Here is a 15,873-nt window from a genome sequence, read left to right as displayed (position 1 = left end):
GGAATATAACTGAGCGTATTGGTCAAAATCAACCAAGGTTTGTGGAGTGAATCCATCAATGAATCTTTGATTCCTTCTCCATCATTCCTTCTGTTCCCCGTATGTATATCTGTTTCAGTCACCTAAGGTGGAGAAAAATGAAGATCCAATCAGGACCAAGGACCAAGGGCCATCTATAATCTAATCAGGTACCCCTTTCTGATTGTGTTAATCACACAGAGAGATGATGAGATCAGAAATGTCTATAAGATTCTCAGCCTCTGAAGAAAGGATGCAGGATCTTCTGGCTCCAGAGTCACTGGCTGGATCTTCCCTAGAGTCTGTGGTCTGAGTCCCACACCAACCACATCACACAAGTAAGTTATTGTCAGTACTATTCTTATATGGTGTTAACTGACCTTACAAGTAGCCTATAACTCCACATGGCATGGAGAGTTTTTCTTTTTTAATTATTTCCTTTCAGATGAGATTTCAGGTTTCCATTTATCTCTCAATGTTGTTTTCCCTGAGTCCCAAATATTTTGATTTGTACTGTAGTTGAAATAATTTTTAAATGTCTTTACTAGGAAGATATTTATAATAAAATGTCTGTAATATTAGCTCTCAAAATTTAAAATACTTCTTTTATGTACACATGACATGTCCTGAGTATTTCTTTCATCTTTACCATCCAGCTTAACTAAGGATGGGGACTCGCTGCTTCACATGACAGTCCTCTTTCCATAGACTTAAGGCTCTAAATGACTATCTAAAAGTCTTCCCAAAATAAAGCTTGAGGTCAGCTTTCAGGACCTTGGTAACTTTCCCAGTGGGACATGATTTAAGCAAAGCAGCAGATGGATTTCAATGTGCTAGTGGTTGAAATGCTTGTTCTGAATCCAGTAGGGGAAAAGTTACAGCTTTGTGCTCACTGAGCCCACAGTGTCATATGGGCCAAGTAAGATGCTTTCACCCTTGCCAGTGCACAGACCTTGGCCTTGAGTAGGTTCTTCTGAAGGGGAGGGAGACAGTCTAAGGTGTGCCTCTGCTTGGTCTGAAGCCAATGCCTTGTTCTCTGACAGTTTACACAGTATTCCTTTTGGCATAGAGTCAGCATGAGTGTACGGACCCCACCCAGACTCCTGGACCTGGCGGGAATGCACCTGCTGAGGGATGATGACCTGGCCTTTTCTGCTCTGGAACAGCTGCCCGTGGAGCTCTTCCCACCCCTCTTCACTGAGGCCTTTAATGGGAGACACACTGAAATTCTGAAGGTTATGGTGCAAGCCTGGCCCTTTGCCCGCCTGCCTCTAGGGGGCCTCATTGACCTGCCTCATGTGGGGCCCCTACAAGCAGTGCTAGAAGCCCTTGATGTCCTGTTTGTGCAGGTTTGCGCCAGGTGAGTCTGACTAAGGTAACCTGGCAAAATCCAGGGTGTCTCAGGGGAAACACCTGGGGTGATGAAAACTGGGTGGGAAAGGGATGGACCAGAGGGATCTGAAGAAGACAATGTAGAAGCCTAGAGGCCTTGCCTCACCAAGGGAAACACGTTTGGGAAGTGTAGGTGTACCTGCAATTAAAAAAAAAAAAAAAGAGCCTAAAGAACATGCCACACCTCCTCACAATGATGCTAAAAGTTACTAGAAGTGGGGAACCAGAAAAGAAGGGAGGGGTAAGGGAGATGGAAGAAATTGAGTCAGAGAGGGAAGAAGGCACGGCAGCAAGTGATGTCAGGAATCTGAAGTTACAGCACAGTTGGGAAGTCTGTTTTCAAATTTGCAGACCAATGTTTCATTCTGGGTGGATTTTAATGCTTCCCCACCAATCTTCTTTTTCTCAATAGGAGATGCAAGCTGCAGGTGCTAGATTTGTGGGACACTGGTCATAACTTCTGGAGCATGTGGTCTGGAGCCAGTACTCACAGATGCACAAGCTCAGGAAGAACACCAGTAGCTGAGCCCAGGTCAATGACAAAGCAGCATGTGGCGCCACTGAAGGTTTTTATAGACCTTTCCTTGAAAAAGAGGACCCTCAACAACTTCCTCACCTACCTCCTTAGGTGGGTGGAGCAGAGAAAAGCTTCCATCCACCTGTGTTGCAAGAAGCTGAAGATCGTCTCAATGCCAATGGACAATATCGTGAAGGTCGTGAGCATGGTGCAGCTGGACTGTATCCAGGAGGTGCAAGTGAGTTGCACCTGGAATCTGTCCACCCTGGCCACATTTGCTCCTTTCCTGGGCCACATGAGTAATTTGCAGAGATTCCGTCTCTTCCCCATCCAAGTATCTGCCTTCAAGAAGCAGGAGCACGATCATGTTGTACAAATTACCTCCCAGTTCCAGAGGCTGGGCCACCTCCGGGATCTCCATCTGGAGTCTCCCTCCTTCCTTGAAGGCTGGACCTGGACCAGATGCTCAGGTGAGTGTGGACCACTGGCTAGGTAACACTGAACATAGCATTAGAATATCAAATGCACTCTCTCCTGAAGTGTGATATCCTGTAACCACACAAATCAATTTGGGGGTAAATTGGTGTAATGGTTCTTGAAAGGGACACTCCACTGTGGAGGTACAATTTATTGACTGGAATGGTTGATCTAGCACTAAAGGGATTATAATTTCTACCTTCAGCAGAGGTATCTGTGTTCAAATCACTTAAAATATAGGAAATAAAGAGGGCATTGAAGTGGGGAAACCACAGCAAACCAGAGCAATTCTGAAGAGAAGCTCTATGCTCATCAGATTACTGATCAAAATGAGCCTGTCTTAAATCCCCATCTGTAAAATATTTTTATTTTTTGCTCCAGATACATTAATTCGTATATGGGAAAAGTATGATTCTGGAGATGATGTTAATCGAGCTGAGAGAAAAGGGTAGTAGAAAGTGGTAGAAAGTTAGCAGGGATGTAAGTGAGCCCCTCTAGACAGGCATCACATTTGATGTTGTGAGATCTTGTGTAAGTTGCTTCTTTATGCATGTCTCCCTAAAGCCTCGGTGGCCAGAAGTATTGGCCTCTGAAGCCCAACTTTGGATTGAAGGAAGCCTTAGCTGAAAGCATTTTCTATCTCATCACCTAGTACTAAAAACCAGTGATGTCTATGCTTGATTGACACTCTGTGTCCAGCTCCTCTGAGTACATTCTAGGGCATTCCATTATATTCATTCATCCTCATAAGGAAGTAGAGTATGTTATAGTCTGTTTGATAAATGAGGAAGAGACCTTTCAATGTTCTATGAATTGACTCAGATACACAGTGAAAGTGACAAGACTAGCCTAGAGAGATACTGGGCAATCAATGTATTGACCCTCATCAGACTTAACATTAGCCCTGTAGAAACCATTTGTCTATCACCTGTAGACATCAATTTTAAGAACTGATTTCTTGGTTTCTCCCCAGGTGCCTGAAGACCACCTTGGACAACCTCTCAATAACGAACTGCCAGCTTACAGAATCAGACTTGACCCATCTGTCCCGTTGTCCAAACATCTGTCAGCTAAAAAGCCTGGAACTGAATGGTGTCACCCTAATGGACTTTAATCCTGAGCTACTCCAAGTTCTGCTAGAGGAAGTTGCAGCCACCCTCCAGGAACTGTATTTAGACCAGTGTGGGATCCAGGACTCTCAGTTTGAGGCCATCCTGCCATCCCTGAGCCGCTGCTCCCAGCTCAGGTCCTTCAGCCTGTGTGGGAATATCCTCTCCATGGCCGTCATGGAGAAGCTGCTGCGACAAACCGCTGGGCTTTCCTGTCTAAGTCAGGAGTGGTATCCTGCCCCTCGGGAGAATTACAGCCCTCAAGGTATTCTTCTAGATGGCAGACTTCCCCAGCTTCAGACTGAGCTGTTGGAGATTCTGAGAGACTTAGGGCAGCCCAGGACCATTTGGCTAACATTCAGCCCCTGTCCTCACTGTGGTGATGACATATGCACTCACGTGGAGCCCATTATATACAGCTATACTAACCCTGCCTAGGTGGTTGCCTCCATTGGAAGTTTTCTTCTGGGCTCTTGGAAACTAAAATCTAGGACATGGTCATATCATGAAGTGAAAACAGAGCTATGGTTTCAGACATCAGCTCAATGTGAATGGGAAAAGGAAGGGTGATCCAGCAAGGCTGCAGGATTGTAGTGGGAAACGTAGGCTCTGGGAGGTGATGGAACTTTCAGAGTTATGGGTTTATAGCATCAGAAAAATGCATCTTGTTTTCTGGAGGGAAATTTGGGATGTACATATTGTCATTGTCTCTGAGGGGATGATTGTAAAATAATGGTCAGAAATAAAGAAACTTTCAGTGTACATGGACTGGTGCCCTTCATGATATATTATTCTGTTCTCTGTTTCCACCTCAGAAATCTCCAGTGACTGATGGAAGGAAACACACCAAATAGTCTATGATCTGAAACCCTACTATTCCCACTAGTTCTCTATTCCATTGTGGACATCTTTTATCTCTTTACTTACTTCCGTGGCTATTCAATGGATTGATGCACACAATAAGGGAAAACTACTCAGAGGCCAATGAGCCACTGGAGCGAAGAGCTCTTGGCAGGATCATCACTGCTGGCTCACGCTGTGGCCCTGGGCATGAGCAGTTCTCATGGTTCTCCTGGTGGGTCCATAGGTCTCAGTTCCTGGCCTTTCCGTGCTGGGAAAGGGCTTCACTATGCAAGTCAAGGCTCTCAGTTCTGGAAAGCATCATCCACACTGCAAATGAGCCAGAATCCCTTGTCCTCATCAACCCATGCCTGCCATGAGTGTGAGTTGTCCTTCTTGAATTAAACTAGTGTGACCAGTAAAGACATACAATGTCCTTTGATCAAATACTAAAATCACACAGGCATATATCATGGTTTTACTATTTCTGAACCACATTAAGGAATTATATCCTGGACTTCCCTGGTGGTCCAGTGGTATGAATCTGCTTGCCAGTGCAGGGGACAGGGATTGAACCTTGGCCCACATGCTCTGGAGCAACTAAGCGCATGGGCCACAGTTACTGAGCCTGTGCACCAGAGCCTGTGAGCTGCAACGACTGAGCTCACATACCTCAACTACTGAAGCCTGAGAGCTCTAGGGCCCTCAGGCCCCAACTACTGAGAGGGCATGCTGCAAATACTGAGTCTCCACCACTCAGAGCATGTGCTGCTCAACAAGAGAAGCCACGGGCCCACGCACCCAAATGAACAGTACCCCCTACTCACCACAACCAGAGAAAACCGGGGCACAGCAACAAAAACCCAACTCAACAAGAAGAAAAAAATTAATTAATTAATTAAAGAAAAATAAATTTTATCCTTTTGTGGGGTAGGTCATGTTATTGAGAGATGGACACTGTTCCTATAATACCTACTATCTCTTCCAAATAGGGAAGACTAGTACAGCATGTTTTATCATCAATTTATCAGCCTATATAAAAGAAACACTTCCTAAATACATCTTATCCCTCGTAGGCAACTGTCCCTACCCTCAGTTCCACATCCTCAGATTCAAGAGACTGCAGATGATGTAGTGTTACATTTATTATAGTAAAATTTCCATGAGTAAGTGGATCTGAGCAGTTCAAAGACATGATGGTCAAGATTCTTCTGTACATTAGGGAAATGGGTTCACACCATTAAGAGATGGAGTCCCACAGTCTGCTCTCTGTAAGCGAGAGAACAAGCAAAGTCAGGTATATTACTCAGGCCAAGGCTTAGGGCTGAAAACTGGGGGAGCTGATGATGTAACTCAAGGCTAAAGGCCTGAGACCCAGGGGACCTGGGTAAGTCCTGGCATCTCAAGTCTCAAGAGCCAGAAGCTGTTATGTTCATGGGCAAAAAGAGAAAGAGGGAGAGAAGATGCTGTCTTGTTCCATTCAGGACCCCAGGAATTGGATAAAGTCCACACACATTAGTGAAGGCAGATGTCTTCACTCAGTTGGTGGATTCAAATGCTCATCTCTTTCAGAAACACCATCTCAAAAACAGCTAGAATCAATGCCACATAAAATTAATCAACACAGAAACCATAAAAAAAGGGCACTCAAATGAAGGCTTATTGCTGAGGATTCTGGGGCTGTTTTGTTTTTGTTTTTGGCTCTGTTGATGGAGTGGACCTTGGGCTGGGGACATCTTAGGCAAGAGGCACCACTTGTCCATTAAATGGAGGTAATGATGAAAACACAGCAAATAGAGTTTTTATAGGATCAATGAGATGATGCATGTTGAGACCTTGGCACTGGACCTGGCACACAGGACGAGCTCAGTAAATGAGTCCTTTCCTTCTTTCCCTCTACTAGCCCCAGGATTCTTCATTCCTCATGATTACCCTCTATTCCTTCAACAAGAAGGAAAGAAGAAAGGACTCAGCATTTACATGAGGACACCAATAAATCAGAATTCCCCCAAGCTGCTTTAGCAGCCAGCACAGGGTCAAGCAGTGGGAGGTCATAGGAAAGATTCCACTCCTCTCTAATGATGGACATGCTGAGCCTCAAGACTCTTAGGCCACTTGCTGGGAGATCAAACCAGATGACTCCCCTGGTGACTCAATCATAAACAATCCACCTGCCATTGCAGCAGACACAGTTTCAGTCCTAGCATCAGGGCAATCCCTTGGAGTAGGGAATTGCAACTCACTCCACTATTCTTGCCTAGGAAATCTCATGGACAGAGGAGTCTGGCAGGCTACAGTCCATGGAGCCACAAAGAGTCAGACACAACTTACCAACTAAACAAGTGTAATGAGCTGATCTGTAGTGTCAACCATCTCTAACATCAACTGTAACGTAAGTGGTCATCAAATTAAATTCACCTATTCCTGTGGATTTTAGTTCACTTATTCCTAAAGTGTCAATGTTCACTCTTGCCACCTCCTTCCACTACCACATCCAATTTGCCTTGATTCATGGACCTAACATTCCAGGTTGATCTTTACAGCACTGAACTTAATTTCACCACCAGACACATCGACCACTGAGTGACTTCCCTGTTTTAGCCTACCCTCTTCATTCTTTATGAAACTGTTTCTCTGCTCTTCCCCAGTAACATGTTGGACACTTACCAACCTAGAAGATTCAGATTTCCAGAGAATACCAAGGCAAGATAAGAAAGATTTCTTAAGTGAACAATGCAAAGGAATAGAGGAAAACAATAGAATGGGAAAGACTAGACATCTCTTCAAGAAAATTAGAGATACCAAGGAATATTTCATGCAAAGATGTGCAAAATAAAAGACGAAATGGCAAGCACCTAATAGAAACAGAAGAGATTAAGAAGAAATGTCAAGAATACACAGAAGAACTATACAAAAGAAAAGTCTTAATTATTGGATAACCACAATGGTGTGGTCATTTGTGTAGAGTCAGACATCCTGGAGTGTGAGGTCAAGTGGGCCTCAGGAATCATTACTATGAACAAAGGTAGTGGAGGTGATGGAACTCCAGCTGAGCTATTTCAAATCGTAAAAGATGATGCAGTTAAAGTGCTGACCTTAATATGCCAATGAAAGAGTTAATAGCTAGGTAGGTCTCCCTAGGGAGGCCAGAGGTCCCCAGGCCTCAGGAGGAGACAAAGGGCAAACTTCGGATACTTTTTTTCTACACTCCTTTGCTCCAGCTTTAGGCACATAGGAGGGTCCTTTAATTCTGTGTTGCTATGATGTTAATCAGTTCTGCCTGAAAGTAACTTTTTTCCAACCTTGAGTTGTGAATCTCCCAACCAAGTAATACATCCTACTCACAGGAAATGTTTTTCTTAAGCTATGTTAATAAAACTATGTATCTTGTTTGGAAGCCTGTTTTCCTTCGAGACTTACACAACATATCTCGCCCATAGACACCTCCTCCAGAGAGGACTCCCCTTGTGCAGATATGTATGTTGTGGGAGAGGGCTGCACCTGGTGCAGCTCTCTCAGCCTTGAGTTGTTTCTTTTATCTATGATCAACAGCTTGCTAAGGAGTATAAGATGCCTTGGTGAAAACTGGCAAGGGGGTGCTTTCCTTCTAATATCTATGTCAGAAGCTTTCTCTATCTCTCTTATACTTTATTTTTTTTTTTTTTAACTTTCCAAATACTGTTTACTTCACTGAACCTGGGGATGGGGAGAAGGTATGTGAGAGTCTGGGATGCCAGGCCTAGGAGTGCACGTTGACAACGGCGACATACAGGGCCAAGGTGCTGAGGGCCAGCAGACCCGTCACCAGCGCTCGGGCCAGCAGTGCTGTCCAGCTGCCCAGGGAACAGAGGTGGACGAAGGTCTCCATGACAAAGGCCTTGTAGACGCTAAGGAACATCAGGAGGAGGACTGCTGGCCGGTAAGTGTGGTACAGGTCGTAGCGAGTTATCATCCACACCTGGGCAGAGGCGACGATGTAATGGACCAGGCTGATGTTGGAGTCGATGCTCATCTGGATGTATTTCCAGTCAAACTCAATGCCCCGAGCTCCAACCCAAAGGGGGATGCAGCGGGACATAATGAGCTCGGCGGTGGCCCAGCCCAGGGCAGCAACCATGATCTTGTATTCCCCCTTGCCGGCGTTCCGGGACATGACAAGGTTTAGGCCTATCAGGTCTGCCACGTCCACGCTGGCCTTCATGAACTCCCCAATGAAGTCATAGATGCCGCCTTCCCAGGTGGGAAAGAAAGTGGCCAAGAACAGCATCTTGCACAGCTGCACGAACAGGTAGGTGACCCCGGCCTGGACGCACTTCCAGAAGGCGTTGTACTCCGACAGGCCGCTGCACTTGTAGGTGATGAAGTAGGGGAAGTAGGCCAGGGCGAAGCAGTTCCCGAAGTGGAAGAGCGTCATGACGCCGGCCGCCCGGCCCGCCGGAGCGCGCCTCTCTGCCTCGGTGGCCTGGCGCCAGAGCCCGGGCCTGGCGCCCACCTGCCTCCGCCGCGGCCCGCGCGGCCTTCTCTCTCTTATACTTTAATAAACTTTGTTACACAAAAGCTCCGAGTGGTCAAGGCTTGTCTCTGGCCCCAGATCGAAATCCTCTCCTCCTGAGGCCAAAAATCCCTGCATGGTTCACAGCTCACAGCCTCAACCTATCATCTTGGGGGCTTGTCCAGGATCCCAAGAGAAGGTGTGAGCTTTCATCTATCACCAGCAAATTTGGATAACTCAGCAGGGGCTATAGGACTGGAAAAGGTCAGTTTACATTCCAATCCCAAAGAAAGACAATGCCAAAAATTGTTCAAATTACTGTACAATTGCACTCATTTCATTTGCTAGCAATATTATGCTCAAAATCCTTCAAGCTAGGCTTAAGCAGTACATGAACCAAGAACTTACAGATGTAAAATCTGGATTTAGAAAAGGCAGAGGAATAAGAGATCAAATTGCCAACATTCATTGGATCATAAAAAGAGCAAGGGAATTTCAGGAAAACGTTTGTTTCATTGACTATGACAAGGCCTTTGACTGTGTGGATCAAAACAAACTGTGGAGAATTCTTAAAGAGATGGGAATACCAAACCCCCTTACCTGCCTCCTGAGAAACGTGTATGCAGGTCAAGAAGCAACAATTAGAATTAGACATGGAACAACGGACTGGCTTAAAATTGAGAAAGGTGTGTGTCAAGGCTGTATACTGTCACCCGCTTATTTAACTTCTATGCAGAGTACATCATGTGAAATGCCTAAGTTACAAGCAGGAATCAAGATTGCAGGAGAAACATGAACAACCTCAGACATGCAGATGATACTACTTTAATGCAGAAAGTGAAGAGGCACTGAAGAGCCTCTTGATGAGGGTAAAAGAGGAGAGTGAAAAGCTAGTTTAAAACTTAATATTCAAAAAACGAAGATCATGGCATCTGATCCCAACACTTCATGGCAAATACATGGGGAAAAAATGGAAACAGTGACAGACTTTATTTGCCTGTGCTTCAAAATCACTGTGGTTGGCGACTGCAGCCATGAAATTAAAAGATGCTGCTCCTTGAAAGAAAACCAATGACAAATCTAATTAATATATTAAAAAGCAGAGACATCACTTTGCTGACAAAGGTCCATATAGTCAAAACTACGGTTTTTCCAGTAGTCATGTAAGGATGTGAGAGTTGGACCATAAAAAAGGCTAAACACCAAAGAATCAATGCCTTCGAACTGTGGTGCTGGAGAAGACTCTTAAGAGTCCCTTGGACAGCAAGGAGATCAAACCAATCAATCCTAAAGGGAATCAACACTGAATGCTCATTGGAAGGACTAATGCTGAAGCTGAAGCTCCAATACTTTGGCCACTTGATGCAGGGAAAGATTTAGAGCAAGAGGAGAAAGGGGCAACAGAGGATGAGATGATTGGATAGCAACACTGACTCAATGGATATGAGTTTGAGCAAACTCATGGAGATAGTGATTGGCAGGGAAGCATGGCATGCTGCAGTTCGTGGGGTGGCAAAGAGTCAGAATTGCTTCAACAACAAACAAATGCTTGTTTAGTATAAATAGTTGTGCTGTGATCTATATAAATATAAAAGGTATAAACTGTATTTACAAATTATAAAGAAAGTTTAGTAGTTTTAAAGAGTGCATGTGGATATTTTTGAAAAATGTTCAACTTGGTTTGGAATCGCAAAAGAAAAGTATCTTTAAAACTGATTTTAAAGATCATTCAAAAAGAAGAGTTTCTTCTTTAAAAAATATTTAGAATAATACTTTCAGAGCTATATTAAAATTGTCTTTTTTCTTTTTAAATTTAATTTATGTATTCATTTTAATTGAAGGATAATTACTTTGCAATATTGTGATGGTTATTGCCATACATCAATAGTAATTGATCATAGGTTTTAAAGTAGACTTTATATTGTAGAGCAGTTTTGTGTTCAAAGTAAAACTCAATGTAAGGTAAGGGAGTTTCCCTTTAAATCCTGCCTCCAGCACATGGGTCACCTGCCCAGCTATCAGCATTCCCTGCTGGATTGGCATCCTTGTTATAAATGATGAACCTACACTGACATGTCATTATCACCCAAAGTAGACAGTTTATATTGAGGCTCCATCTTGGTGTTGTGAGATCTAAGAATTTTGTCAAGTCTATTCTACAACAGATTGTTCAGTTCAGTTCAGTTCAGTCACTCAGTCGTGTCCAACTCTTCGCGACCCCATGAATCGCAGCACGCCAGGCCTCCCTGTCCATCACCAACTCCCGGAGTTCACTCCGACTCACGTCCATCAAGTCAGTGATGCCATCCAGCCATCTCATCCTCTGTCGTCCCCTTCTCCTCCTGCCCCCAATCCCTCCCAGCATCAGAGTCTTTTCCAATGAGTCAACTCTTGGCATGAGGTGGCCAAAGTACTGGAGCTTCAGCTTCATCATCATTCCCTCCAAAGAAACCCCAGGGCTGATCTCCTTGAGAATGGACTGGTTGGATCTCCTTGCAGTCCAAGGGACTCTCAAGAGTCTTCTCCAACACCACATTTCAAAAGCATCAATTCTTCGGCGCTCAGCCTTCTTCACAGTCCAACTCTCACATCCATACATGACCACAGGAAAAACCATAGCCTTGACTAGATGGACCTTTGTTGGCAAAGTAATGTCTCTGCTTTTCAATATGCTATCTAGGTTGGTCATAACTTTTCCTTCCAAGGAGTAAGCGTCTTTTAATTTCATGGCTGCAGTCACCATCTGCAGTGATTTTTGGAGTCCAAAAAAGTAAAGTCTGACACTGTTTCCACTGTTTCCCCATCTATTTCCCATGAAGTGATGGGACCAGATGCCATGATCTTTGTTTTCTGAATGTTGAGCTTTAAGCCAACTTTTTCACTCTCCACTTTCACTTTCATCAAGAGGCTTTTTAGTTCCTCTTCACTTTCTGCCATAAGGGTGGTGTCATCTGCATATCTGAGGATATTGATATTTCTCCCGGCAATCTTGATTCCAGCTTGTGTTTCTTCCGTTTCTCATGATGTACTCTGCATAGAAGTTAAATAAGCAGGGTGACAATATACAGCCTTGACATACTCCTTTTCCTATTTGGAACCAGTCTGTTGTTCCATGTCCAGTTCTAACTGTTGCTTCCTGACCTGCATACAGATTTCTCGAGAGGCAGGTCAGGTGGTCTGGTATTCCCATCTCTTTCAGAATTTTCCATAGTTTATTGTGATCCACACAATCAAAGGCTTTGGTATAGTCAATAAAGCAGAAATAGATGTTTTTCTGGAATTCTTTTGCTTTTCCCATGATCCAGTGGATGTTGGCAATTTGATCTCTGGTTCCTCTACCTTTTCTAAACCAGCTTGAACATCAGAAAGTTCACAGTTCACATATTGCTGAAGCCTGGCTTGGAGAATGTAGGATCACACAAAGTATTTGCTCTGCCTGTTTGTCTTTCCTCCACCTCTGTAATAAAAAAAAATCTGATTGTTTCACTGTTCTGAGTTTGCCTTTTGCAAAATGTCATGCAGTTGGCCTCACTGCATGTGTGTTTCTCAGATTAGTTATTTCACTTAGTAATAGACACTGATGGTTCTTCATTCCTTTTCATGGTTGATATCATTTCATTGTCTGTATATATCACAGTTCATTGGTTCTTTCACCTACTGAGGACATCTTGATTCCTTTCAGGTTTTGACAATGATAAAGAAAGCTGCTATAAGTTTCCATGTGCATGTTTTTGTGTGGACAGAAAGCTTCAAATCATTTGGATGGATTCCAAGGGGCGAAATTGCTGGATTGTAGGATAACAGTATGTATTAAACATATATTTTTTTATTGACAATCTCCCCAGTTAAACAGATACTGTTCCACAAAAGAAAGGGTAGGAATAGTGTCTATCACCCTGTGGTCACAAAACTGACCATAAACCTGATAAGGCAAAAATGATTATAAATGCATAGTCCATGGAAAAATTTATCCTTAGTTTATAGTCAAATATTATTTTTCATTAAAATGCCAATTTGGGGAAAGTCAACATTATGTTATTGTCTGATAATAATGTAAATATGTAGGATATAGAAGAAATAACACTTGTGGTCAATATATATGTGAATGTAAATTACCTATGAAAGAAAACTCCATTTGTTTTCTACCATCTCTCGGACTTGCCCAAGTAATAAAGAACAACATAAAACATTCTAGTGAAGCAGACAGAGGAGGCATCTCCCCTAAAATTCATCCTCATGTGTGTATAAATATATATTGTTGCTCAGTCTCTCAGTCATGTCCCACTCTTTGTGTCCCCATCGACTACAGCACACCAAGCTTCCCTGTCCATCACCATCTCCCAGAGTTTGCTTAAACTCCTGTTCATTGAGTCAGTGATGCTGTCCAACCATCTCATTGTCCTCTCCTCCTCCTGCCTTCAATCTTTCCCAGCATCAAGGCCTTTTCTAATGAGTTGGTTCTTCACATAAGATGGCCGAAGTGTTGAAGCTTCAGCCTCAGCATCAGTCCTTCCAATGAATATTCAGGGTTGATTTTGTTTTGGATTGACTGGTTTGATCTCCTTGCAGTCCAGGGAATTCTCAAGAGTCTTCTCCAGCACCACAGTTCCAAAGCATCAATTTGTTGGCACTCAGTCTTCTTTCTGGTCAAACTCTCACATCCATAAATGACTGCTGGAAAAATAATAGTTTTGACTAGATAGACCTTTGTCAGCAAAGTAATGTCTCTGCTTTTTAATAAGTTGTCTAGGTTTATCATAGCTTTTCTTCCAAGGAGCAAGAATCTTTTAATTTCACAGCTGCATCACCATCGACAGTGATTTTGGAGCCCAAGAAAATAAAGTCTGTCACTGTTTTCATTGTTTCCCTGTCTACTTGCCATGAAGTGATGGGACTGCATGCTGTGATCTTTGTTTTTTGAATGTTGAGTTTTAAGCCAGCTTTTTCACTCTCCTCTTTCACCTTTATCAAGAGGCTCTTTGGTTCCTCTCGCTTTCTGCCATAAGGGTGGTATCATCGTCATATCTGAGGTTATTGATATTTCTCCTGGCAATCTTGATTCCAGCTTCTGATTCATCGAGCCTGGCATCTCGCAAGCAGGGTGACAAAATAAAACCTTGACACACTCCTTGCCCAATTTTGAGCCAGTCCATTGTTCCATATCCAGTTCTAACTGTTGCTTCCTGACCTGCACACATGTTTTTCAGGAAGCAGGTAAGGTGGTCTGGTATTCCCACTTCTTTAAGAATTTTCTACAGTTTGTTGTGATCCACATAGTCAAAGGCTTTAATGTAGTCAATGAAGCAGAAGTAGATATTTTTCTGGAAATCTCTGGCTTTTTCTATGATCCAGCAGATGTTGGCAATTTGACCTCTGGTTCCTCTGCCTTTTATAAATACATCTTGTACATCTGGAAGTTTTCAGTTCACTTATTTTTGAAGCCTAGCTTGAAAGATTTTGAACATTAACTTCCTAGCATACGAAATGAATGCAATTGTGTGGTAGTTTGAACATTTTTTGGCACTGCCCTTCTTTGGGACTGGGATGAAAACTGATCTTTTCCAGTCCTATGGCCACTACCGAGTTCCAAATTTGCTGGCACGAGTCCAGCACTTTAACAGGATCATCTTTTAGGATTTTAAATTGCACAGCTGGAATTTCATCATCTTCACTAGCTTTGATCATAGTACTGCTTCCTAAGGCCCACTTGACTTTGCACTCTAGGATGTCTGGCTGTAGGTGAGTGGTCACACCATCTTGGATATCTGGGTCATTAAAGATCTTTTTTGTGCAGTTATTCTGTGTATTCTTGCCACCTCTCCTTAATATCTTCTGCTTCTTTTAGGTCCATACATTTCTGTCCTTTATTGTGCCCAATTCTGCATGAAATATTCCCTTGGTATCTTTCATTTTCTTGAAGAGATCTCTAGTCTTTCTTATTTATTGTTTTCCTCTATTTCTTTGCCTTGTTCACTTACAAAGGCTTTCTCATCTTTTCTTGCTATTCTTTCGAACTCTGCATTCAGATGGGTATATCTTTCCTTTTCTCCTTTGCCTTTCACTTCTCTTCTTTTCTCAGCTATTTGTAAGGCCTCCTCAGACAATCATTTTGCATTTTCATTTCTTTACTTGGGGATTGTTTTGATCACTGCCTCCTATAAAATAAATATATATAGTGTATACACTATTATATATAATCCTACATATAGTGTATATATATATATATATATGTATGATTATGCAATGAAAAGAAGGATATCCTACAGTATTCACAAAAGTGATGGATTTTGAGTGCATTATGCTAAGTGAAATATATCAGAGAAAGATAAATACTGTATGTTCTCACTTATACATGAAATCTGAAAAATGAAACTTTAATTCTTTTTTCAATGGAAGCTTCTTATACTCTGTCTCTTTACTTCTCCAATTCACTGTAGGTTGGCTCTTGATTTTCAAAAATGGTGATACTTTTATTTTCATCACTGGTCATGGATAACAATCAGATAATAGAAAATGTTCAATAAAATACAGGGTTAAGTGGAAATATCACAAAAATTCCCTGAACTTTGTAATCACTGGTGCTTTCATCATAATGACCACCCATGTGCATCTCAGCATGCTGATCTAAGATGCTCGCAAGTATGAATTACAATATTCTGTTACTGAACCAGTTTCTTCTGCTTGACTATCAGCAAGCCAAACATCAAAATTCAGAGGTTTGCAGGAGGGAGAAGTTTCATTTACAAGGCAGACAAGAGAGGAGACAGGAGAACAATTTTGAGATCTATCATTTCAAAGACAAGGGAGCAGGGATATTTATGGGAGACGAGTATAGGAAGATTGGAGGATCAGAAAAAGGTGAGTGAAGGCAGGAAAAAGGTGAGACAATCGCTGCTCTTTGCAGGCTACTCTGAGTTACACGCTACTTCATGTTCAGATGAGGTGACTAGCATGATCTGCAGATGGAGGTTTTGGCTCTCTCCTATTGAATGGTCATCCACTGTGCACAGGTACAGGCTTAATTGAAT

The 15,873-nt window shown here is 42.8% G+C and overlaps 1 protein-coding gene and 1 pseudogene across 2 annotated transcripts; one reads left to right on the top strand and one right to left on the bottom strand.

Annotated features, from left to right (window-relative positions):
- Positions 1-205: 205 nt before the first annotated feature.
- Positions 206-4,275, top strand: LOC147356377 (PRAME family member 8-like; annotated as a pseudogene). The gene is made up of 4 exons (XR_015143236.1): positions 206-356; positions 1,088-1,378; positions 1,823-2,397; positions 3,378-4,275. The product of XR_015143236.1 is annotated as a PRAME family member 8-like (transcript).
- Positions 4,276-8,000: 3,725 nt separating this feature from the next.
- Positions 8,001-8,873, bottom strand: LOC147356376 (BOS complex subunit TMEM147). Its single transcript, XM_086343773.1, has one exon. It carries the CDS (start codon positions 8,765-8,767, stop codon positions 8,093-8,095), a length of 675 nt encoding a protein of 224 aa, XP_086199899.1. The 5' UTR covers positions 8,768-8,873; the 3' UTR covers positions 8,001-8,092.
- Between the last annotated feature and the right edge of the window lie 7,000 nt (positions 8,874-15,873).

This window comes from Bos grunniens, chromosome 16 (assembly GCF_055505025.1).
Source record: "Bos grunniens cultivar Pamir isolate PY7600 chromosome 16, Bosgru_T2T1.0, whole genome shotgun sequence".
In the NCBI taxonomy this organism is placed as follows: Eukaryota; Metazoa; Chordata; class Mammalia; order Artiodactyla; family Bovidae; genus Bos; species Bos grunniens.
This window is presented reverse-complemented; position numbering and strand designations above follow the sequence as displayed.